Genomic DNA, 26,022 nt, shown 5'->3' with positions numbered 1-26,022 from the left:
GATAAATGAGCCCCAATGCTGGGGAGCAGCCAGGCAGTGGACTTGATTTCTCCTCTCTTTGGGAACTACAGCTTGTCCTCTGTCCAAAAACCGAGTAAGGGTAACAAAGCCTGCGAGCAAAGAATGCTTTGAGAAGTTGAAATAGGCTCTTCTTTCTTTTCCAGTGAGAGTCACAGACTTGAAAATCTCTCCTTGTGGCATCTGATGTTGCATGGACTGATGTTTTTATGATAAAATCATGGGACTAAAACAGCCTGTAATTGAGTATTATGAAAGTGATTGTCAAAGGGAGAAAAACGGTCTTTTAGCCAATGGGTGTGCCTGGCAATTGTTTAGGCTTTGGATAAACTCAGCTTTAGATCTTTGTCCAAGAGTGTACAAAGCTCACCAGGCCTTGACATGGATTTAAAAAAAAAACTAGAATCCTCAAACCAGAAAAGCAGGCTGCTGAGATGGTGTAGGAGCTCAGACTTCAGCTGAACTTCCCACAGATCCCTGGAGGTGAGCTTTCCCTCCCATGCAGAGTTCTCTTGCAAAGAGGACAACTCCTGGGCTCATTTCCCTGGATGTTGTATTTTGACCTCTGCCTTAAATGGGGAGAGCACAAGTTCATAAAACTGTTTCAAATTATGTGTTTTAATTGTTGCCCTTTGTTTGCTTTAGAACTCTTGCTTAATTTTTGTTATCCCAGTTTAACTGTAATTTTCTGTGGAAGGGCTTGAGTCCTTTGACTGAGGCAAGTTTCCAGTTGAACTAACACATGGCACCGTTTATTGTAATTCTTTGATTTCTTCTCTTTCTGGGTGACCAATGAGCTCCTTTTGAGGGCAGTGTCTTAGGGCCAACTCAGTACCTGGCACACGTAGCTCAATATTCAGCTAATGAACAGAATCAATAGTTCTTTATCAAGCACCTATGATGTGCTAACCACTGTCTTAAGTACAGGGAGAAAACAATTAGATAAGGTAGACAGGATCTCTGCCCTCATAGAGCATGTTTCCTTAGTGGGGAGATTGGCCAAGAGCAAGTAAACCAGAAGTATATGATATAGTTTTAAGTTGTAATTAGCACCAGGAAGGAAACCATTGAAAGAGAAAATAATTGTTACTATCTTAAGCCATTGCTATAGTTTGGTCTATTTTATCTTTGAGAGCACTGGGAAAAAATAAAATAACAGCATCAAGTGGAAAAGTATATTCTCATCCTGAAAAAGACAGGTAACCCAATGGAAAACTGGGCAAACAATTCATAGAAGGAGAAATCTGAATAGCTAACATAAGAAAGAGATGCACAACTTTGTTACTCATCAGAGAAAGACAAATTAAAACAGTAAGATACCACTTTACCCCAATTAGGATTGAAAAATTTAGAAAGTCTGATAATGTCAGGTGTTGATGAGGATACAGAGAAGCAGTCAACCTCATGTGCTGCTGTTATGAGTTGGAGCTGACCAACAATCTGACAGCATTTCATAGAATTAAGGCTGTGTGTATCCTATACCCCACCTCCAGTATGCGTGCCAGAGAAAACCTCCCACAGGTTCACAAGGAGGCCTGTGTGAGAACGTTCATCACTGCACAGTTGTGGTCAGCAGAGTTGGAAGAGGCCATCACTCGAGGAGGAGAACGTAAGGACATATGCCAAGGAATTCCACGTATCAGACTCTGAGCAGATGTATATAATTCAAAGAAATTTAAAACAGATTCAAAAACAACACTAATAATGTTCCAGAAAGCCTGACTATCCAAGGATATATATGAAACACATTAGCGTGGCTGCCATCGTTGTGGGGAGTTGGATGGAAGAGGAAATGAGAATGCAGAGAAGAAAAAATGTAATGAAGAAAAAGATCAGTACAAAGAAGAGGGTAGTACCTCCACTCTAAAGTTCCAATAATAAAGAGGAAAGAGGAAAATCTACTGGAGAAAAAAAAAAAAAAATGAAAGAGATTTCACAACTTGAGAGCTACCACTCTAGTCCAAAGTTTATTTACTTACTCTCAGTGCTCTTACTCAGTTTGAGTAGCTTGAAGGCAGTGACAGACTCTGAATATCTGAGACCGAGCTCAGTAGACTGGGAACTTCATGGATGAAGCCCAAGGGAACTAAACTATACCTACAGGGAGGAAGAAGTTCTGACCTAGTGGCCAGATTTCACAGGTGAAGAAAAGTCAGCATCATCAGAAAGGGACTGAAGTATCCTTAAACACTTTATAAGAAATTACTAAAAAATAGTCTCTTTGAAAACTTTGGCATAAGTTCAGCCATTTTAACTAAATTCCACTTTGGTAAATAAAATGTGAAATTCCAGGTACTCAATCATTGAAGGCCTGAATAAACGGGGCTATCTGATGTTCAAAGCATTGCCATCACCTTCTGACACAATATTTAAATTGCAGTTTTAGATGTCTGGAACAATTATCCTTTTCCCAACATTTTATAACTAAAATTTCCAAGCATACAGAAAAGTTTTTAAAAAATTGTAGAGTAAATGCCCATATACCCCCCCGACGTAAATTCCACAATTAGCATAGTGCTCTATTTCCTTTATCACACGTCTCTCCATCTGTCTGTCCATCCATCAACCCATCTTGTTTAAATGCATGGGAAAAAATAAATAGCAATTACTTTTTAAGAAGACATAACTACAGAAAGAAATTTTCCAAGAAAACAATAAATGGCATATTTCTCTCTAAAATTTAGAAACGAGAATTTTCTCCCTGCTGCCAGTGTAAGAAGTTCCTGGGAAAGAAGATGATCTACAAACAGGTGATCAGTTGTTAAAATATCCAGGGTTGGTTTTAATAGCATATTAACTCTAATCCTTTGGCTTGGAGTCAAATCAATCAGTGAGCGCAACAGGGAATACTAACCTCCTGTGGGGAACATCACTGCAACTCATGAATGAAATTTATTTCCTCTCTTGATGAGAAAAGAAGGGACTTTTAAACTAACTGCTGAGTAGGACCTTTAAAAAAAAAACCATTTAGATTCTGGGCTGGCTATATGAACTTAAACTAATATAATTTTTTATAACTCAGTTTTTCTATATTTAAAAATGAAAAATAGTATTTGTCACTCTATAAAAAAAAATAAGTCATTTCAGAGACACCCAAAGTGGTGGTATCTTTGAGCGGCACCTGAAAAAAATTTATTAACGATTAACCATTTATCAGTTATACTGTGTTGTGGACCTAAAAGTTGTGGTCCTAAGAAGATCTGCATTAAAAAAAATTCATTTATGAAAGCAACTGCTTCATTGGGGGAAAAAGTGATTTAGGTAGAATTCCAACTCACCATACTAAAGTTAGTTTACTGTAGAACTGTAAAGAATAAAATAATTTGTTTTGAATAGCTTTAAAGATGACCTTATGATCCCCCACACTGGCTGAGCCAAGTTCTGGACAAACTTTTATCTGATGCTGAAATTCATGCTCTTAAACTGGCGTGCCATGTACGATCAGGGAATTTTTAATCATCAAAGAGATTTCGGTGAGGTTCATTTTCCTCCCATCTCCTCCATCTCCTCCCCATTTCCTTATCGATCCTCTCTGCCCTCTTGGCTTTTTGACACTGTGTTTGCCCCATGTTCTCCTCCTACCTTCACCCAATCCTTCGGCCTTCCCAGGGCCTCTCTTTCTCCTATAGACCCTCCTGGAAGTGTTCTGCTGTCTTTAGCCCTCTTTGTTTCTTATCCTATATGAACTCAAGCGCCTGCTGGGCCAGGCAGGTAACAGGAAGCAGAGGGTTTCCCTGGTGGTGCAGTGGTTAAGAATCCGCCTGCCAATGCAGGGGACATGGGTTCAAGCCCTGGTCCGGGAAGATCCCACATGCCACGGAGCAGCTAAGCCCGAGCACCACAACTACTGAGCCTGTGCTCTAGAGCCCGTGAGCCACAACTACTGAGCCCATGCACCACAACTACTGAAGCCCACGTGTGTAGAGCCCGTGCTCTGCAACAAGAGAAGCCATGACAATGAGAAGCCCACGCACCGCAAGGAAGAGTAGCCCTCGCTCGCCGCAACTAGAGAAAGTCCACGCGCAGCAATGAAGACCCAACGTGCCAAAAATAAATAAATAAAATAAATAAATTTTTTAAAAAACCAGGAAGCAGAGATGTGAGGCTGCCGAAGCCCCTCTGGGGGAGTCGCTTCTCAGCACCACGTCACCAGATCTGAGGTTTCAAGGGAACTGGAAATCCAAAATGTGTGTGAAGATCTCCTAATTTTTAAAGGTAAGCAACACATTTGAAAATTTTTAAAACACCGTGAGGGAAAAACGTCTGCAGGCCAGACTGGGCCACAGGCTTCCCATCTGTGACCTGCGTCCATGACCTTTTCCTTATGAATTAATATCTTCACCCCTGTCTGTAGCTCCCCCTTGACCCCCAACTTCTCTCTCATGTTCCACACTCCCAGTCACCTCTGGATGTTTTCATCTGAATGTTCAGCTGACATCTCAAACTCGAAACTGAACCCATCTTTTCCCCTAGAAAACCACTTCTCCTTCAAACTCCCTTACGTCGATAGAACCACGTCTCTTCCTTTCACTGAGATTCAAAAACTCATGCATTAACATAAAGTCTTATTGAGAACCCACGAGGTATCAGATACTGTTCTAAACAACACAGGATTGACAAGACACATTCTCTGACCTCAAGAAGCTCACAGTCCAGTGGAGGAGATACCAAATAGAGAATGACAACACAATGTGATGCATACTCTAGAAGCTGTCTATCCAGAGGCCTAAGGCAGTGTGAGGACAGGAGCAATCCAGGCATCACGGAATTCATTCACTCGATCCACCAAGATATGTTGAACTCCTCCAGTACTCTAAGCCCTGGGGTTAACACCTCATATAAAGTATTGGAGGTACAGTTTTGAAAAATATAGAAGATTTTTTTGTTCTCATACAACTACCCAGGGAGACTGGCAAAAAACAAGTAGGCAAGTAAACAAGATCATTTCCGTTAGGGACAGAAGTCTCCAGGCTGCTGTGAGCAAGTCTGCAGTGTATCCCCTGCACAGAGACCCAGCTGAGGGGGAGGACGAGGTCTGCGCCAGCCAGAGGGAGCTCCTTTTTCTAATTACTGCAAAGGCACTCTACACCCTCGCGGTGGCCCTGGATCTTACAAAATGAAATCGAGTGCCATGGAGACTCTTAGACAAGGTGGTCAGGGAAGGTCTTGCTTTGCAATCCAAATGATGAGATCATCTGAAGGGAGAGTCTTCGTGGCAGAGAACAATCAACAGAACAGCTCGAGGCAGAAACAAACTTGGAGTGTGAGGAACAGAAAAAAGGCTGGCGGAGGAGCAGCTAGGAACAAGACTGTGCGTGTGTGCGCAGACACATCATATTCTGAAGGTGTTTGGGGGTTGGGGGGTATGAGTGTTAGGAAATGAGTCAGAAAGAGAAGATTCCATCCAGATTGTGGAGGGTTATGATAATAAGCCAGTGAAGAGCCAAAACTGGGAAAGGGAGATTATAGGATCAGAGATTCGTTTTGTTTTGGTTTGAAGGAAAATGATTCTACTGGCAGCTAGCTGGTCAGTTAGGAGGTTGTTATAATAGCTAGGGATAAAAACGGAGAAAATAAAGAGAATAAAGAAAGAATGTGATATACAAGAGATAGTACCTCAGTAAGAACAGCAGGACTTGTCTAACTGGACCCCGTGGATGAGAAAAAGGAAGGCTTGGGAGGCCTCTTGTGATGCTCTCCCCACTGCCGCCAGCTACACCCTCAGTCCCCACGGTCCACCAATGTCTTCCTTCCCTTGTCTCTCCATCTCCCCCCTTCCTTTCCATCTGAGAACACTTGCCTAGTCTCCAGAGAGCCTCTCTCCTTCCTCTGAACTGATGCGGCACTTTATGCATCCCACAGATTTATGACGTCTCACGTTGTAACTCAGAGCATTATTTCTTATGTACCTGTCACATCATCCTGCTTAGACTGTCAGCTACTTGAAGATAGGAACCAAGTGTTATTTACCCTTTCATGACTCAAATAGACAATCCCTGCCACATTATGGTTGCAGGAAAAATAGAATCAATGAGTAAAAAGTAGCCACATACTAAGTTATGGCAGGGCGGCTTGTGACATGCAGTCTTAGAAACACGCACATACAGATTATTCAAGGCTAGTGAATGATAAGATGAACCTCATCTTTACATAGACTCGGTTGTGAATTTGTTTAAGGCAGTTCTTACATTTACTGTGTGCATTTTTCTTACACCAAGTACACCTAATAATAATGCTCAGGAAATGTAACCACCTGTTCTCAAATAATCACAGAAACAAAATTTAAAAGTTGCCAAGTAAAGAGATAGATGAACACGCCAAAAAGCAGAGCCCCAGTGGTCGAATGCAGGAGGAGACGATGGTGTCCACTCTAAGGCCCCCTTGCTCTCAGTATCAGCCCCGAGTCCTTTCACTCTACCTCCCCTGGCTGAGCTTTCACTGGGCCACGCGAACCATGAGAAATTTATGAGAAGCAGTAAATCACCCTGTATAAGAGAAGTTTATCTTGCAAGGTCATTTCTCCTGTTAAGAAGAGAAAAAAGTGGCTTGTACCAACTCTGGCTGACATCTCTGATCTCCAGCGTTCGCTGGTTGTACGGACAGGCTGTAAAGATCCAGCCATTCTCTTTCCTATTTCGGCACCACGTTGCAAAGTACATGTGGAAATGATACAGCAGTCACGGAGCACAACATTTTAACATTTCCATGTTCTAGTTTGCATTTTAGCTTCAATGAGAATTTCCTTATAAAAAAGAGACATTTGGGGGAAGAGAACTGGAGTGCAGAGGGAGAGACTGTATCTTAATTGGATCTCCACCTGTTACTATAGCACACAAAGCCCCGGAAATCCTAGAAAAGGTCTTGAAAACCAACAGCCCTGGGCGTGGCAATCAAGGTTGCCATGGCGCCCACGTGAATAAGGAAGAGTCCAGGAAAGCAAGAGGTTATCTGTACATCTTTCTTATCAGTTAACAAAGAGCACCACGGGACAACAGGAGCCACATACCCTGCGTTCTTAATGAGAGAATAAAGGGTATTCTGGGAAGTACTTATAATGTAGAAGAGGGATATTCCACAGTGTTGAGGATTAAACCAGCAATTGAAGTCTATCCACAGAAGTGAGCCAAAGAAGAAAGCCAGCCTTCGGAGTATGGAGGTGTGGCCTTAGTGACGTCACCACAGATTGTATCACTACAAGATCCTGTTACTAAGAGAATCGCCCCTTTTCCATTCTGGACTCCTGTCAGTTTTACTTATTTATAAACTCAGTGCCCCCTTGGCATGGATTGCTCCTCAGGTGATGAATGAACCTGGCTGCCTGGAACGGGAATGCCACGCCCCGCTTTCCCAGGTCTCTGCACTTGACTTCCTAGGAATGAACTTCGGGTGTAACCTCCCCTGGGAAAGTGAGGGGTTGGCCCTCGGAACTCCTGTTGCTAATCATCTTGACTGTCTCCCTTCAACTCACCTGGGAACGGGAAAACACTGGGCCAGGGAGAACTAATTATTTTGCTGAACAGTGACGGTCCTAAGGCCCCGGGCAGGCGTTACCTACACAGGAAACATAGAAATCTCTTTCCTGCGTGTTCTAGGGAAGGGCCACACCCAGAAGTGATACAGCTGCTACCAGATGAAACCCCAAGAGCCCCACCTTGGCCGCCTGGTGACACACTCCCAAGGCCGTACCCTGAGGCTGACAGCTGTGCCTCTGCTCTTTTCTCTCAACCTAGGAAGCTTATGAAAATGCAAGAGAGTGAGGGTGATTTTATTTTACAGATACCTCTGAATATATCTTATATTTTAGTATATACAAAATAGTTTATATTTTAAGCAAATTACATAAAAAACTTGTGTTTTATTATCAAAAATAAATTTCTGGGGAATTCCCTGGTGGTCCGGTGGTTAGGACTCAGCGTGCTCAGTGCCGGGGCCCAGGTTCGATCCCTGGTCAGGGAACTAAGATCCCACCCGCTGCATGGCATGGCCAAAACAATTATTTTAGTTAAAAAAAGATAAATTTCTGATGGTAACACCTCTCAAGCGAAGTGATAGCCTTGCTGTGAGAGACCAAAGAATTTCTTCTGTGGAGGATGTGGTCCTGGGAGACAGGAGGAAGTAACTTGACTTCCGCCACTTGGCCCTTGCGGCCCAGTGAGCAGGCCATCCGGCGCTGTTATCGAAGTATTTGTTGTCCAAGAGCTTGTAGGTAGGAGACTGTGGAAGGGCCCAACATGCAGACATACCCGCTACCTTGCTACTCCAAGTGCGCCTTGCTGACCAGCAGGACTGGCAAAACTGGCTTCACCTGGAGACTGGTCAGAAACTCAGGATCTCAGGCCTCACTCCATTCTTGCTGAACCGGAATCTGCATTTTAATAACTCCCTTACTGATTCGTGTACACTTTGAAGTTTGGGAAGTACTGCCCCGAGGAACTGACAAATTACGAATTAGTCTCCACTCACACATCTCTACCTACTGCCCTGAAATCCCCGTGCCTATCAGCCTTCCCTCCAGAAGCAAATATAATAACGTGACATAAAGCAAATCAGCCGCAGAGTGAATCTGCAAACCTCGCAAAAGATGCAGGTTTCACAGAATTCACAGACGTGATCTCGGAGAACCACTCAGATGACAACCAAAGCGTCGGCAAGCGAGGAAATGGCAGGCGTAGACTCCTTAACAAGCGAAGAGGAAATAATCTACAAGGATGGTGACATTCCTTCCAAAGAGAATGATTTGAATACCAAAGAATTCTGACAGGCCCTTGAGGAAAAACGATGAGGCTCATGAATATCTTTGTAAAAATGACCCACTTTATGATTGTGCTGCGGACGTTAAACATATAGTTTTGTTGAAAAACTATGCCCCAAAAAAAACATAATATTTCAACACTTCACTCAGGCTTCAATCATTCTAAGGAGGAGCACATTGTTTTAATAACTTAAATGATCTTATGTGAGAGAAATGACACTTTCGTAAGTTTTAGTTCCATTTTTCAAGACAAAGTCTAATCAGAACTTGCTGTCACTATTTCTCCTGATGTTTGGTCCCTGTTTGAAGGGCACTTCTGCTCAGTGGACTGTCCCAGGGCCGGTGTTCCTCCCACAAGACTCACTGGATTCCAGTGCTTACTGTTGCGTAGTCCTTTTTCCTTTTTCGCTTATGAGACTTCTTTTGGGTACCTATGACCAGGGTGGGATAACTGATACCTACTTACTCCACAACTCAGTGGATGTTCCGTGCATTGTGATGCCACGGAAGGGGGTTTGCCCGTGCGGTTAGAGCTCTAGGGTAGGTATCTGTTCAGGGTTACCTTATCCACCATGAGGAAGTTCTCCAGCATCTCTCCGTTTTCACAGGTGACATGGCCAACCTCCCTCACGGCTCTGGGCAGGATCTCTCGCACCTCCTGGGCGATCATCCCTAGACACAAACACTCCAACAGGTTTTGTCAGGAAAAGACCTTTCTGGAGAAAATCCTCCCAGGCCTACCTCAGAATGGGAACCCTGACAACTACACAGGATGCCTCTGCGAATAGATGCTTATCCCCCCTCAGCATTTGCTTTGATCTACGAGGCATTTAAAAAGCAAAGGAGGAATTTGGAGCCAAGGACCACTAGAGGATTAAAAGAGGGAGTGTTGTTTTCTCCACTCTTTCTTGAGACTCTGAGCCGAATGTTGGAAGGGGTTAAGTACCTTCAGATCCCTGTACACAGACGTGAGGCTAGGGCATCGGCTTGATTTTCTTTCTTCTTCTGCAGGAGGGCCCTGCCCTCTAAATGGTCCTTTTTTCTTTAGAATTCCTGGACTGGAGTACGAACATCACTCTGCACTTCTCTGACCTGGACCTGCCTGTCCCGCCACCTTCCCTCTCTATCCCGATGCTGCCCAGTGCTGCCTGTCATACAGTTTGCGCTGCCATCCGCCCCTCGGCCCTCATCCCATGAGCAAGAGGCCTCCAGTGAAAGGAGACAATGTGTTCAAAATCCTCCACCGGTACCTTAGGGGGCAGGAGTGGGGATGGGGGTGTTGAGGAAAGATGACAGAAATTTCTTTAACTTTTCCTGCTCTGGTGATTATGGCTTTCACAGAGGACAAGTTAGACCGACAGGATGTCGTCAAGTGCCGTAGCATGCAGCCTCCAGGTGAAGAGGGAACTAGAACTTTAATAGCTGACAGTATAAAATTAAGAAGGGAGCTGTGTGTGTACCTGTTTGATGGGCAGTGTTTATTCCCATCGCAGATGCGAATTCAGGCTTGTAGTCGTATTCGACAATCCTCATTTGGGCTATTCTTCTCAGCTGTTCATTTGTGTCAACCTAATTTAATTAAAGAAGATCAGATTTCACCCGCTTAGATAGTTGCTATTCGAATCAAGGCCCAGAGTGGCCCAGAGAGATGAAGAATGCTGGGAATGTCCTTTCCTCTTGCCCAAACTATTTTAAGAGAAATTTATGTTTTTCTCCTCCAAGAAGCAAAAGTTTCAAGGTTCATGTCGGCGACTTCCATCCACTGACTTATAAACTGAGCCAGAGTTTATGTGGCTAAATTACAGGGCAAAACCTCCCTCATTCATTACTCTGGCCTCACTTCTGTCCACTGAGAGTTGAACCGTCCTTCTGAGAATGGGGGTTGATCACCTTGGAGAGAAACAATTTCTGTCCAGGATAGCAAGGTATCATTTCCAATTGAGCATGCAATATAAGCAGCTAAGAAATACAGGCTGACCTTGTATTTATAAATTAAAAATGCAGTGCTTAGTTTAAGTAACAACCTATTAAGAATGGGTATATCGTACATCATTGAATTGCTTATGGACATCTTGGCTGGAGAAAATTGTTTCAAGTGGCAGTTTGCTAGCCCGGATTACCCATCTGCTGGTCCCTCAAAATCCAGGCTACATTCCTACAGATGGCTTCTCCCCCAGACCCCCCTGGTCAGCGATGGTGTCCTCCTTGGAGCCAACCACTCTCACAGGTAGTTAAAAGCACTCAGAACTGTCACTGCAAGTTCCTCAAAAAAAATTTCACTGGGTCCCAGCAAAATGATAACAATAAAGACAATATAGTGGATTTTTCCTAAAGCTAAATGTGCTGATTCAAAGGCTTCCCTTTTGAGGTTTTTTTTTTTTAATGAATTCATGGTAATAGCATGATTGATTTTTTTTTAATGACCTTATTCCACAAGTAAAAAGTTGGCAGTCCTATGTGGGTCCTTAAATTTTCTTTTAGAGAACATAACTGGATTATGAAACCAGTTGTCTCTTGGCAATTAAAAATATACCGCCTGGACATTCATCCATATGTTGGAGCAACCAGAAATGCTTTTCTATTGTTTTAAGAAACCCCTGCTTTGGCCCTGAACCCCTCCCTGGACCCACTCTGTCAAGTGAGCAGGAAAGTTCCTCCAATATCATAAAGGTTCTCTTTCCTTCACCAGTTTGGTGGGTTATCAAATGTTGTGACTTTGTGCTTAACTGGATAAATGGACTAACTTTAGTTCAGGTACTTGCTGGGGAGTCTAATTTTGAGCTCACTGCTGTTTTGATCATTGCTGTTATCAAAAGCTTGGTTCAGTTCTTTCATTCATTGCTTCATTTGACTAATATTTACCAATCACCTTCAACATACCAGGCACTACCCTGAGTGTTGGAACTTCAAAATGATTGCCTTTTTAAAGTTCATGGTCTAGACAGGAAAACAGACTCATCCCATAAGATTATATTACAATGTGAGAAATGCAGGGTGATGATGGAGTTATGAACAGAGAATCATGGCAACTCCAAGGAAGCACCTAAAAGATTATCAGGGGACTGTAAAAGAAGGCTTCCCAGAGATGGTGAAGCCCAACCGAGATCTCGGCTTGTTTCAGTTCTCAAACACGCTCTGCCCCTTTCACTACAAGGCCCCTGCTCAGGGCATTTCCCTGCCTCAGAAGATCTTCCCTTCCACTCCTCTACCTCCGCCTCTCCCCATTTAAAACACCTCTTCACCAGAGAAGGATTGCTTGACCTCCAAGACTAGGAAGTTTCCCTCTGCCTTATGTGCTAATGGCACCCGTCCTTTTCCTTCATAGCATTAATCAAAGTTACCACCAGACAACTAGTGAGTCACTTTTACTATCTGTCTTCTCCTACAGAATAAACACCCCATGAGGGCAAGGACATATTTGAGGCCATGATTTTCTGTTCGTCACCACATCACCGGTTTCTAGTACCATTCCTTGCATGTAGTAGGTGCTTAACTAATATTTATAAAATAAATTAATAACTTTAAGATAGGAGTTAGTCAGGGAAAGATGAAGGGTGGGGAAGAGGGTGGAAAGGGTAAGACTAAGATAAGGATGCTGGGCAGAAGGAACACCATAAGCCAAGTCCTGAGGCAGCAAATCCCCTGAATTATGCCTGCACAACCAAGGCAGGGTTTGGTGTGACTAGACTGTAAAGATCAAGGTCAGAGCAGGGAGGGCCTTGCAGGCCATGCTAGGAAGGAACAGTCACAATCTCATATTGCCCTATGCATACACCTGTCACTCTGAGCTCCTACATTCATTCAACAAATATTTAATGAGTAGCTACTATGTGCCAGATACTATGCCAGGCCCTGGAGATTCAATGAGTTTTTCTTATTTGGAGCTTAAATTTTAATGAAAGTTCCTTTCCTGAGGGTGAGGCCTGTGTTTTGTTTGTCTTAGGACCTGCACAGTGCCTAGCACAGTGTCTGACAGGTAACAGGCACCCAAACTTTGAATGAAGGAAAGAAGGAATGAAAGAATGGAGGTAGTGAAATGGCAGAACAATCCCTGATGCTAACAGAATCAAAGGCAGGGGGTCAGTCAGGAGCCGGCTAGTCTGGCCTTGCACTAGCCAGGCCCTGCCCTGTTCCCCACTCCCTGCACTCTGGGGGTCCCGTGCCCACCTGCCTGCTTCTCATTATCCCCTTGGTTCCTGCATGAGGCCCCATCAGAGACCAAAGCAGAGGCAGTGTCAGTTCATTTGCTGCAAGGGGAAAGCAGAGGAGGATGTGCCCTTCACTCCAACTGTCCAGGCTACACAGAGGGAAAATGACCCCTGCTGTCTAAGTTGGATCCTTGACTGCATTTTCCCCAAAGACATATTCCTAGACATAGCAGTTAGGTTTGCTAGTACTACCACCACTGTATTTCAGACAGATTTTTGGCCACACAAAATTCTGAGGGTTGGCTTGGGGACCTAAACACCTTCTGTAACAATCTTTTTCTAAGGAAATGCTCTTGTGATTTCTAATGCCGTGTTGTAGACTTTCCAAAGCTAAATATAAACTGCTTGTATTGCATGCTCCCTATGGCCTGTACTCTTGGCCCAGGAAAAACACTTGAGGCAAGGACTGTGCCCCCTTGGAATCCTCTACTGAGAACTGTACAAAGGCCACGACTCAACACCATGCCTTGCTCATCCATGTGTGCTGAGTAAGAGGGTAGGAAGTGAACTTGGGTGTCTAATCTGATCTTGCCCACAGCAATTTTGGAAAGTTTTGACCATGAATGCAAAGGGCCATCGCTGTCATGCTGCCTCACACCCAAGGTTTCTGTATCTTAACTCAAGCCTTTCACCGCAGAGAAGACATTGTAGACCGTGAACTCCAGTCCGTTCAGGGAGGGATATCTCATTACCCATGGCCCGCAGCCCGGACTATCAGTCTCCCATCAGGAGCAGCTTGAATGGCATTGGCTCACCCTGAACTTCTGCATTTGGCTCGTGGCCCTGAGGGGAGACTTTGCATGTTTGACTTTCTTGAGCTCTTCACACATTTGTCTTTAACTAGTTTACTGCTGGTGCACTTGGGAGAAATTACCTTTGAGCATTTCACCTTAACTGATCTTTTTTCCCCTGCCTTTTCTTTTTAGCCGTTTGCTGCCTTATTTTCAGCCTTCACCACAGAATTTGGTGCATTCAACGTTCAACTTCCTTTTTTTTGCATTGACATTGCTGTTCTTCACGCCCCTTTGGTTTGCAGCATACCCTTTTCACCCTAATTTTTGCTTGTAAAAGCTGCATTTCCTCTCCAGTCTATCATCACCTCTGTAAACACCAAGTCTGGGTAAGTGAAACTGCTCTTCCCCGAAGCTGACCTCATTTCCCAGTGCCTCCGTTTCACAGGTTTCAGTCATATCTGCTTTATTGTCTCTGTGTCTTAGATGTGTGTCCAGATGAGCCCCAGAGATCTCCTCCAGGCCTCTCCACGCAGAGTGCTTGTGTGCTTAATATCTGCAAAGCCATGTTCGCTGCCTTGAGCGAGGAGACGCAGGGTCAGGCACGGCAGCAACGGATGTTCATCCTCCCAACACGGTATCAGGCAACATGTTTGGCCACTACAGTTGTCTCACAGCAGCTAATTCAGAAGCCAGCTCTGGCTGCCGTGTGTCCTTGATGGGAAATGCCTCCAGTCCTACGCTTGCAATCAGGTCAACCAAAGGTTCACTTCCCAGCACATTTGGAAGAATGGCCTTCTTTTAAAAGTTGGAAAAACTGAGTCAGAGAGAGGTGAAGATGAAGTTCACACATCTGTCAGCACCATCATCAACATTACCATCATGTCTCTTGTCTGTAATAAATGGTGAATAGGATAGACAACATTTCTAGAAACATGTATTTCATAAATGTGGACAGATTATTAAGGACAAATATATTAATGTGAAATAACTTAACAGATGAATTACATGTAATTTGCATTTTTTGCAAGTAAATAATAGTAATATCTATTTGCTTAGCCTTATACAGCTAAAAAATGTTTCCCATATATAAGCTTAGAAAAAGTTCTTAACGTGAGTAAATATGGGCATTCCCTGTTCAGAGAACAGTAGAGTCATAGAGCGTGTCTGGGCCAAAGTTCCTGGGCGAGTGGGTGCCAGAATCAGGACTAAAACTCTGCCTTCTAACCAGAGACCACCTCCTCTTTATTTCCTCCTGCTTCTGTGAGCAGGAAGGCGATACAGGAACTTCATGTCGAGAGCCTGGATTAAGTGACATTTCACTTCATGGAGAAGTCTTCCTAGAGGGATTTGAGAAGTTCTAGGGAACCTTGTTATTTTGAGACAATATGTTTTCTTCAAACCAAGGAACACCATTTGAGGACGTTTAGTAAAAGAAGTTCTGGGGAAAGCCCAGTGGTGGCAGAAGTGGTGGTGGAGGACTTTCCCCACTTGTCATCTTCCATTTACATTTAGATAAGGCCTGGTGGAGAATTGTATAGCCAGTTGCAAGGATAAGTTTAAGTTGGTGTGATCTGAAACACAGCCAGTTCATTTCTTTCTAAAAGGCAGAGGCACGGTATCTAAGACTTGTATCTTGAAATGTATGTGAGAACCTTCTAGCCCTGAGAGTTCCCATCAGGTTAGGAGGTCACAGCTCTTCGAACACGAACCGCAGCTTCGCGATCAGTATAAAAGTCTACAATTACAACCATTCTTTGGAATCCTCTCAGTCAAGGAGGACATTCCTTGGCTGGTTTAGAAAAACCAGTGCAGATTTGCACTGGGAAAGGAATGCAGTCTGGAAGAATGGCCAATGATTTACAGATTAAGTCTCCTATTAACTAAGAAAGAATAAGGAAAGGAGGTTTGAAAACTATTCTGCCACCCCGCCTCGAAATGTTTACAGGAGAAGCAGTGTGAGTGACAAGGTGGGGAGGTGGCAGACGCACTGAATGGGACACAGAACTGAATGGTGGAACCAGGAGTGACCTGGCATCGTCATCGGGATCCCTTAGGTCTTCACAGCAGTTGTGACTTTCGGAGATGATTCAGTTCTTATTATCTCAGTGGGTTCAAAATTATTAAAGACTCTGTGGGTCCAGGCAGAGAGGCACCATTTCCATCTTATAGATAAGGACACTGAGTTTCGGCGAGGTCAGGCGTTTTATCCAGGCAAGTCCGAAGTGGATGAGCCGCCTCCTGGTTTCGGGGCCTGACTTCTGATTGCCACTAGGCGCCTGCCTCTCCGCAGGAGAAGAAAGTCTTGACCCGTAACCTGGGGAAATGGGATTGCCCGAGTGAGGCGTGAGGGGGTGGAGTTTCTCTAACTGCTCCTCAGAGAAGGATGCTGAGTGGGGAAGACAGTGGCTGGCAGGCCTGGTGCCAGGGACTCCGGGAGGAAGGGGCTGGAGAGGTCCAGGAGAAACACGGGCAGGAACTGGACTGAGACAGCATTTGAAAGATGAACAAGGAGATGGAAGTTTGGAGATGGAAAGGAAAAGGCAAGCTCCAGCAGTTGACAATGGAAAGGCAACGGCCTGTGGGAAATAACTCAGAGATTTCCTGCTTGTGAAGCCAGTGCTGTGCTGTCATGGCCACTGCTCCCGGCAGGTAAGTGCATTCTCTTGGGTAGGAACTGCTTTACAATTTCAGCAGAGATGCCTAACAACTCCAACACTTGTAACTGTTAAGCAGCATGTTCGTCTCACACCAACAGGTGACACGGAGAGATGCCTTGTGCCAGGCGTGTCGGGGGCCAGGAGGGCCCAGAACTCCTGACTCGGGTGTCAGAGGAGGTGTCCGAGGCCCGCCCCGCGCTCACCTCCTGGATGTTCTGCTTCGCCCGGCTGTCAGAGGGATGCATAATCGTCCCCATCACTTTCATGTTGCCACAGACAACCAGGGCTTCGTCCGGTGCATCTGTGTTTATGCCCACTCGACCATGACAAACAACAGATTCTGGAACTTGTCCTCGCTGCCATAATGCATCAATGTCATTTTCAAATTGCCCAGGGTTGGAGGCCTGGAGAAAATACATAAATATATTACAATTAAAGTTACAGATGCAGGAATAGATGATCGCTTTATTCCTCAAAGGAAAACAGAATGTTAGCCAAGTCTTTCACTTGAGAATCACAAGTTGGATGGGACACTCTGACATATCCGAATAACTGTGACCCCAGGAGAGCCAGGGAGGCTCTCCTAACTGTTCTGCCCCCACCAGCAGAAGCTCAGCGTGTCATGGTTTGCAATGTCCAGTCTATATGGAATTGAGAATGTGTCAGTTATAGTAGGTGGATGATAAGGAGAAGAAGAACACTCAAAATGAGTATTTTTTCAGGGAGAATAATAATAATGATTTAAAACTAGAATATTACATCAGAAAATCTCACAAGTTTATTAAAGCTCAGATAATTTCAAAAAAACCCTTGCATTTAGCTAGCCCTTCCATAGTTTCAAAACACCTTCATGTTTATGATTTCATACACAATTGACAAGCAAATGACAATACAAACATATTTAGTACACCTCAGCTATTCCCTAAACACAGATGATTCTGACAGAAGAACTGTAACAGCTGCATTTGCTGTGTGCTAATCCACACCCCAATTCCATGCGATAGGACCATCATCTTCCTTTTACTGACGCTGAGACTCTGAAAGAATAAACAGATTGCCCCAGGCCACAAAGCTAATGAGTTCTAGAGCTGCGATTATGCTTCCTTTGATGATTAAATAATGATTCTAACTTTGAGTTTTGTGGTATTGCCTAAAAAAGCCCTGGCCAAATGCAGTCTTCAAAGAAAATCCAAGTGAATCTATCAGACTAGAGAAAGTTCTGGAGATTTTACTGTTAAATACATTTTTTTTGCCAAAGAATTTTCCACTGTACTGCCTTCCCTCCTCCCCATTTCCCTGTTGCCACTGAATATATTTCCACATATCTTTAAGTAAGGATCTATGAATCCACCAAAATCCTCACAACGAAATTAATTTGTTTTTTAAATTATGACCTATCCTCCTCTTACTCTCTTGGTATTATTTGAATGTTTTTACCATAGGCATGCGTTACCAATTTACAAATAATAATTAAAAGAAATCTCAAAGTTCAGATCTAAGTTTGGGTTCAGTTAAAAAACTTAGGTGTGTGCAACCTCCTGTTTCATTCCTACCTGTCTGAACACTGAGCTGCTTGGAAGACTCAACTATTGACACTGGATAGACAAAAGCAGGGAAAGAATATAAAGTAACAACTTTGAACATTATTTTGTGTGAATTCACTTGAACAAAGAGCTTTTCCGCAAGATCCCTAGAGCCTCCTTGGTGGTGAATGGCAAATTGGCTTTGACTCAAATCCTTTTATAGCGAGCAATCAACTAAATCCAAAGGTATGCCAGATAAAATGTTGATGCATTTTCCTCTGCTCTGAACATAATGAGCCACTTCAAGGAAGAGAACAGGACAGTGATGGATTTTCTTTTTCTTAATGAGCTTTGGGATAATTATTATCCTGTTTGTAACCTGACAGTACTGGAACAGCAGATATAAGTAGATTCGATTTTGGGGAACAATTACAACCATCTCACTTGGATTTCATCAAATGAAAACTCAAATCTCTAAAACATGTTCAAATCATTTTGGAAAGGGTCACATATCTACAATGGTTTAAATATAGAGCCCTAAGGAGGAGTCCTCGTCAGTAATGCGAAATGTTATTATAAAATGTGTGAACTTATTTCCCTTCTCTGGTATCCAGAATGTTAATGGGTCAAAGCAAACTGAAATGGAATCACAGAAAAACATTCTGGAGTCATGAAGTTGTGTTCAGATGTGGCCCAATAGTGGTTGATTGCTATCAAACATCAGAATGAATTACAGTTTCTAAAATACTTTTATTATTCATCACACAGCCTCATATATTTAGGGAAGACCCGAACATTCTAGTCTATATTGTGACACAACCTAGCTGTGTGACTTTGGGACAGTTACTTGACCTTTCTGTACCAGTTTTCTCCCCTGAAGAATAAAGATAATAGTGTCTTCTTTACCTATCTCTCACAGGGCTGTGGGAATTAAATGAAATCACGTATGCATGCACACTTTGTAAAAATGAGGATGCATAGTCTCAAGTTCATCCTCCACACACTCTGCTGTGCAGAGTAACAACCATTCAACCTACACTCAATGAATCTGCTCTCAGTAACGCATCTGCAGAGCTGCACAATTCCAAGGGAACTCTGTTCACAAAGAATACAATGTAAATGGTGCCCCCTGCAGATGCTTGGAATAGGAAACACTAGTAGTAATTTGAGGCCATTCAAGTTTGGAATGGAAAGCTGGAATTTCTTTGCTTTACCATTGTTTGGGCTTCTGAAGAGCAGTCAAAGAGCATAATAGGAAAGCTTGAGCTGAGGAAGGCAGTTCATAAGAAATTCATTCTTGTACCTTGTGCAAAGACTATCGAAAATGGGCCTAGAAATGCTATCTACCGATGCTACTCTAAGTGTGGTCCACAGGCCAGCAGTATCGGCGTCTCCAGGAAGCTTGTTAGAAATGCATATTCTCAGACATCTCCAACCTACTGAATCAAAAATTGTGGAGGTGGGACCCAGGTATCTGTGTTTTCACAAGCTCTCCAGGGTATTCTTATTCTCCATAAAGTTTAAGAAGGACTTCTTTATGTCATACACTACTTTCATGCTACTACTGTGAAAGGGGTCATGAGTTACCCCTTTCATAGTTAGTAGACGGTTCTGTTGAATCCCAACTGCAGAGTGAAACAGACATTGCTCCACACACTGATTCCTTTGGGTAAATAAAAATTCAACTGAACTCCAGAGGAGGTGTGCGTGTGTGTGCGTGCGTGTATGTGTGTAGCTCTAGTGTGTTGGGAAAGGGAAGGGAGATTTGTGGTCAGAAATGGGCAAGAGCCAGTGAAAACTGAGATGGCACCTGAAATGGCTCTGCTCTCCCTCCATACCTTGCCATCCTTGAAATTGCATCGCTTCCCTTGTCTCTCCTGGCCCTTGGTGTTGGTTTCCCACCTTCACGACCCTGCGGTTGCAGAGCAATAAAGGAGGACTTTTGGGGGACGTTCCCATTTCTATTATTCTGGAAGATAACTGGAATAATTTATTAGTGTTCAAAACTAGGAAACCCTGGCGTGTCTTTGAAAGGCAGACAAAAATAATCATCCCTCCTGCTTGCCACACTTCAAACCAGGTTTAATTATGTGTTTTAGAAGAAAAGTAGAGCTGAAGGGAAGCCTAGTCATTAACAAGGAGAATCTGAAGGAATCCTGCTGGGGAATGCTCCCCAAAACAAAGACCTGGGAAATAAATCTGTTCTTTGGAGTAAATTTTAATTTCCATTAAATTGGTCAGTTTACAGTATGGGACCAAAATATATTTCCAAAGCTGTTTTGATTGACAACCCGGATGAATAATTGCTGGGTCCTGCCCACCATTCTCTCTCCAAGGAGAATTCTGACGAGCCTGGTCTCCTGAACCCCTCCTGTAGCCCTAGAATTCATCTACTCCAGCCTTCATACAATTGCCCTTATGTTAATTTCTGCTATGGCGAGAAATGACTCTTAGGTCTCAAAATGAATCTGGATCTGCTGAATGCAATTTGCAGGTCTCCATGTAATGTGGTCAGGTCTTGTAATGTCTTAATTGTCACATTTTTCTTCCTTCGTTCTAGAACTCAAACTAACAGACCCAGACCGTGACCCAAGAGGGCACATCTAGCTTTTTTATAGAATGTAGACTGGTCTGCCCTCTGCTCAACCCATGATACATATACCTGTTTAGTGCCCTCTAGAATCTCAGGGGCAAGACGTGTGCTCTGGGGACATTTCTAAAACTCACTGATTCAACCAATAATGCCATTTCTTAAATTCAGTTTTTCTCTTGGTTGGTTTAAACATTATATGATTAAACAAATTCAAAAGTCTGCATTCATTTTCACTCAGCGTTTTGGGGTTAGAATGAAATAATATCAATAAGATACTTCCAGTTTGAGGGGAAGATATTATTACTATCATTTTTTCCTCATTGTTGTTAAGGTAACCCTTGTGTTATCCAGCACACATATAGAATAGGGTATTCCCTTTAACCAAAAATTATGGCTGGAAGAAAGCCATTGAATCTGGAATACAATCATTTTAAAAAAATAAAAACGTAGTGAATAATATGACACCAAATCTATACTAATTTATTTATTTTTTTAGTATTCATACTTAACATAAATAACAGACACTTTCAACTTCTCAAAGTCATCATTATGAGTGAAATTATTGTGCTTTGGATACGAGAAGGTGCCCGTTAACAGAGAGCCTGGTAACAGAATGTCCAGGGGTGCGGCCCCTCTCACGATGCTGCTGTGTAGACTCGCACGGCAGCCAAAGTATAGCTTTGCAGGGGCTGTCAGCAGGAAATGGAGAAACCTCAACACCAGGTAAATTATTTAAGTATGCAGGTGACTAGCAGACTGCCTGACTCAAGCATGCATTCCACAGCTCAGAGAGGCACTTTCATGATATCCAATCTACCCTAACTCTGAAAAGAAAGGCGTTGTCTGTCTTTATTCCTTCCTGTGAGGAATCAGAAAAAGTAAGCAACCTAGGTTTCCAGACTTGACTTAAACCGGATTTGTTAGCGCAGCAAAGCAATCCCAGATTACATCAGGTAAGGCGTCAAAGACCCCTCTGACCCCTTCTGAGGGAAGGGCAGGAACCTCTGCCCTCGGTTCATGACCAAAGGAGGGGACCCCACCTGCCTTTGCCGCGAGGCAGGCTGTTCTGCCACAGCTTAGATCAGGCCCCATAAAAACACAGCCCAGGGCGTGCATGTGGGCAGGCACATCACCGGCCCTCAGCATCAGTGCTTTACCTCATTTCCATCATTACTTTACTTCCACTGAAACTCTGAGAAGCAGTGTCAAGAGTTCCACTAACAGATGCCTTATTTTTTATTGACTAGAAGAATTACACAGAGGGTCCTTTGTTTCAGAATAGCTCAAGGCAAGCAAGGGAAGACTCACTTCCCCAGATGGGCAGATCTTGTCCCCAGGCCAAAGTTTAACAGCCATGTAAGTGGACGTGCCCATCGTAAACCATTTTCCCTACTGGAGCGTGCATGCCCCCCGGTGCCACTTCAAAGATCCATAACAAAGCAGTCCCTCCCAGGGCTGCCAGGCCTGTGCTCACCTGTTACCTCATGGCCCCGGCATTCTCTGTGCTGGCTGGCCTGGCCCCTCACAGATGCTGCTACAGCTGCCAACAGCTCCCGTCCACAGCTGTGACCAATCATTCATTCAGCAAAACGTGCTGAGCCATTACTCTGTGCTGCGCAGTGGCCCAGATGTCCCTGGGGTCACCAATCACTTTGGGGCATGGAATGCCTTCCTACCTCTTTCCCTACCCTGTGGGCTTTGGGGTCAGAGGAACTGGGTTATAACCTGGGCTCCATCATTTATCAGCTTTGTGCTCATGGATGACTGTCTCTTCCTCCTAAGCCTTGGCTTCTCTGGGTATAAAGAATGTGATGTAAAAATGAAACAATGTAAAATGATGTCATATAGAAATTATTTAGCCCAGTGCCTAGAACATACTGTAAAAACTTTCTCAACTGCAGCACTACTGACGTGTGGGGAGGGATAACTCCTTGTTGTGGAGACTGTCCTGTGCATCACAAGGTGTTGAGCAGCATCCCTGGCCTTTATCCACTAGATGCCAGTAGCACCCCCAGCTGTGACAACCGAAAATGTTTGCAGACGTTGCCAAATGACCCTTGGGAGACAAAAGTTCTGGTCGAGAACCACTGCGTAAAAACTACAAATAACAGTATCTGCTACTGCTGTCATTATCTTTGTCATCATTGGCAATTGAGAAACTGCATACTTCATGCATTCCACTGAATATGCAAAGTCTACTTACAGGTGAAAAAGCAGGTGGGATCCAGAAAAGTCAAAGAACTGAGCTTACCCTTACAATGATCCGTTCAGAGACGTGAGCAGACAACAGGTAGAACTGGTCTTGGTTAGCAGCATACAGTCCGACCACCAACATGAAGTATCTAGTTCAGAAATAGCAGACCAATGCCAACACATCAGGAAACAGAGACATAATTTGTGCAATCGAATGTCACCCAACAGTTAATCGAGAGTGAATTTACCCAGATGGGTTCGCGTATTTAAAAAGCTGCTCTAAGTTGCCCCTCCTGCGAAACCAGAGAGGAGTTGATTCACTCGCTGTTGTTCTGGGTCTGCCCTTTGCCCGGCTTGAGGGATGTGTGAGCTGTTTTGCAGGCCCAAAGCAGCCTTCACTGAGCGGACATCCTGCTGGGGGCCTGGGTTCAGCCCATCTGCGCTGGCCTGGTGCAGACCTTACTCTACTGCATTCCTGGGCCCTCAACACAGCACTGCTGCCGCGCACTTGCACAACAAAAAGCCACCTTCCAGGTCCCCTTGTCCAGAGCCATCCAAGCCACACATCCTAGCCATAATGGATGGTGACCCAGCAGGGCTTGCCCAGCCACACAGTCTCCTTCCGCCCTGATCTGCTCTTGGCCATGGAAACTGCACCTTTCACATCCTCTGGCCATGACTTTAGTCAAAGACCAGAACCCTCCCTTCCGATTGTTATCAAGGCAACCTTCCTCACTGTGATTTTTTTTTTTTTTTTTTGCGTTACGCGGGCCTCTCACTGTTGTGGCCTCTCCCATTGCAGAGCACAGGCTCCGGACGCGCAGGCTCAGCGGCCATGGCTCACGGGCCCATCCGCTCCGCAGCATGTGGGATCTTCCCAGACCAGGGCACAAACCCGTGTCCCCTGCATCGGCAGGCGGACTCTCAACCATTGCACCACCAGGGAAGCCCCTCACTGTGATTTTAATTGCTTCTTCATGTGTACCATTGATGAGACATTTTTAAGATAAGACTATTTCTTTTTGTTTTTTTATAAAGCATGATGCATTTTTTAAAAAAACTTTATCAGAGTATAGTTAATTTACAATGTTGTGTTAGTTTCAGGTGTATAGCAAAGTGAATCAGTTCTACATACACATATGTCCACTCTTTTTTAGATTCTTTTCCCATATAGGTCATTACAGCGTACTGAGTAGAGTTACCTGTGCTATATACAGTTAGGTCCTTATTAGACCATTTCTTGAAAGTCAAAATAAAAACTATCCCTATCAGAAAAGCTTTTGCTTTAAGAACTGCATTAAAAAAAACCAAAAAACACTTCACCAACTTCTGTAACACTCTAAAGTCTCTAATCCCTGGAGGGCAAGAGTTCTCCCCTTTATCTAAAGTAAGTCAGTAATAGTAGTAATTGTTATGATGATGATGATGATAGCCATCATCTACTGGGTGCTCAAAATGTGCCATGCACTGGGCTAAGCAATTTATCTATATTATTTCATTTAGAACCCCGAAACAACCTTATTGGAGTAAAATATGGATATTGTCCCCATTTTACAGAATAGGAAACCTCAGAGAGGTTAAGTTCCATGCTCAGGGTCACCCAGCTAGTAAATGGCAGTATGAAATATTCAAACTCAATTCCCTCCAACTCCAAAACCTATGTTCTAAAACCAGTGGTTCTTAAACTTGCATGCATCAAATCAACTGGGAGCTTGTTAAAATATAGATTGCTGGACCCCACCCCTAGTTGTTGATCCCGTAGGTTCTCAGTGAGGCCTGACAACTTGAATTTCTAGTAAGTGTCCAGGTGATGCCATCTCTCCTAGTCCTGGGACCACATTATGAGAACCACAGGTATAAATCATTAATGCAAATTTATTTTCTTTTCAAAAAAATGCTACAGCAGAGCTGCAGGGCTCGGGTCATTAAACTAGTGGCCAGTACACAGAATTCTCAAGAAATGCAGTCAATCCTCAACCCTCGGCCAGCCTTGAGACATGAACATATGGTCCCTCTAGAGGACCATGGAGAGAATCAAGACAAGGTGACCAGGCGCTGGGAGGAGAGGAGGCACTGTGGGGAGTGAGGATGGAAGAAGAAAGATGCCTAAGGGTAAATGAGATGGGTCAACAAACGGAAAGAGTCAGAGAAGGGAGGGAAGCAACTGAGGGAGGCCCGGCCTGCCGGCTGGTAGGACCAACAGGATCAGAGGGGCTGCTGGAGGGCCCTGGGCCATCAGGTAACGTAACCAGCCAGCCTGAGGCATACACACCACGCCAGTACCTCTGGTCAGGGTTTGGCTTTCCCTTCTTTCTCATGTTATTTGCCGTGGTTTCGCTGAAGTGTAACCGGCCCAGCGTTACTTTGGTTACCTGGTTGGCCAACAGGTCGATTCTAAAACAAACAACAAAAATATCGAGAGACTGTAAGAGAACACAAAGTCTTTGACCATATCGGACTCATTCTTAGCTTCTCAGGTATGTTCAGTCCCCTGCTCTCATCACACTGTGCAGGACACTGATTTTTAGTAAAGTACCCACAGCCTGGTCAGGAATGGCTGCCAGGGAGTAATTCTTGAACAGTTAGAAACGTTCATCCAGCAGCAGCTCAAGCCCGGAGTTTCGGACTCGTAAGGGTCGCACGCTCCCACAGACGGGTTCTTTGACCGCGACAACAGGAAAAAAGCTGTTTCACCTGTGCCACAGTTGCTAGAACACGCGCCTCCTGACTGAAGCGGTTCCTCTAGGCTCCTCATGAACTCCTTCGCATCTCCTTCACGTATTTGCCCTCTCCTGACCTGGCTGTGGAAGGCAGCGTGCTCCCAAGGAAGGGCGCACACAGCCTCACAGCGAGGGAGACCCAGATGTACCAGGCAAGAGCAGAGCTGTCTGTACTGCGGCTCCTGCTTGAGCTTCAGGCTGAGCTCCCGCTGGCCTGTCCAGGCTGTAAGACCATCTTCTTCCCCCAAATAGGATTGACTCAGGGTCAAATCATCCCAGCCAAATCAGTCGAAAAGCAAATCCCATTCATTCTGTAGGGCAACCTCTTGCTTTACTGCCATATTGCTTTGGACCACCACATTGTTTTGAATAATCCCAGTCCTGTATGCTTTCTATTTTGGAACCCATTAGGCAATCTATCAACACTGCTTAAAAAAAAAAAAACAAGAAAAAATGAATTGTAAGCACAGCATGGATCCAGAGCCTTGAAATCAATTCAATCAGCCTCACGCTGATTTAAATGAAAAATTAAAAGAAAGATCTAATCATAATCTATCTCCAGGAACCAAAGTTGTTAGCAAGGTTGTCAGTAATAAATGATCATATAAATAATGATGACCTTAA

General features: G+C 44.1%; 1 protein-coding gene across 1 annotated transcript in view; it reads right to left on the bottom strand.

The window, feature by feature from the left end:
• MYRFL (myelin regulatory factor like) overlaps positions 1-26,022 on the bottom strand; it is a 116,304-nt gene that overhangs the window by 28,756 nt on the left and 61,526 nt on the right. Inside the window, exons 9-13 of the mRNA XM_067697334.1 lie at positions 24,962-25,072; positions 22,737-22,827; positions 16,573-16,773; positions 10,231-10,339; positions 9,333-9,442 (exon numbers count right to left, since the gene is read on the bottom strand). Coding sequence (XP_067553435.1) covers positions 9,333-9,442; positions 10,231-10,339; positions 16,573-16,773; positions 22,737-22,827; positions 24,962-25,072 — 622 coding nt within the window. The remainder of the gene's footprint in view (positions 1-9,332; positions 9,443-10,230; positions 10,340-16,572; positions 16,774-22,736; positions 22,828-24,961; positions 25,073-26,022) is intronic.

Source organism: Pseudorca crassidens, chromosome 11 (genome assembly GCF_039906515.1).
Source record: "Pseudorca crassidens isolate mPseCra1 chromosome 11, mPseCra1.hap1, whole genome shotgun sequence".
In the NCBI taxonomy this organism is placed as follows: domain Eukaryota; kingdom Metazoa; phylum Chordata; class Mammalia; order Artiodactyla; family Delphinidae; genus Pseudorca; species Pseudorca crassidens.
Note: the sequence above shows the minus strand (reverse complement) of the source record. Positions and strands in the feature narration are given on the sequence as shown.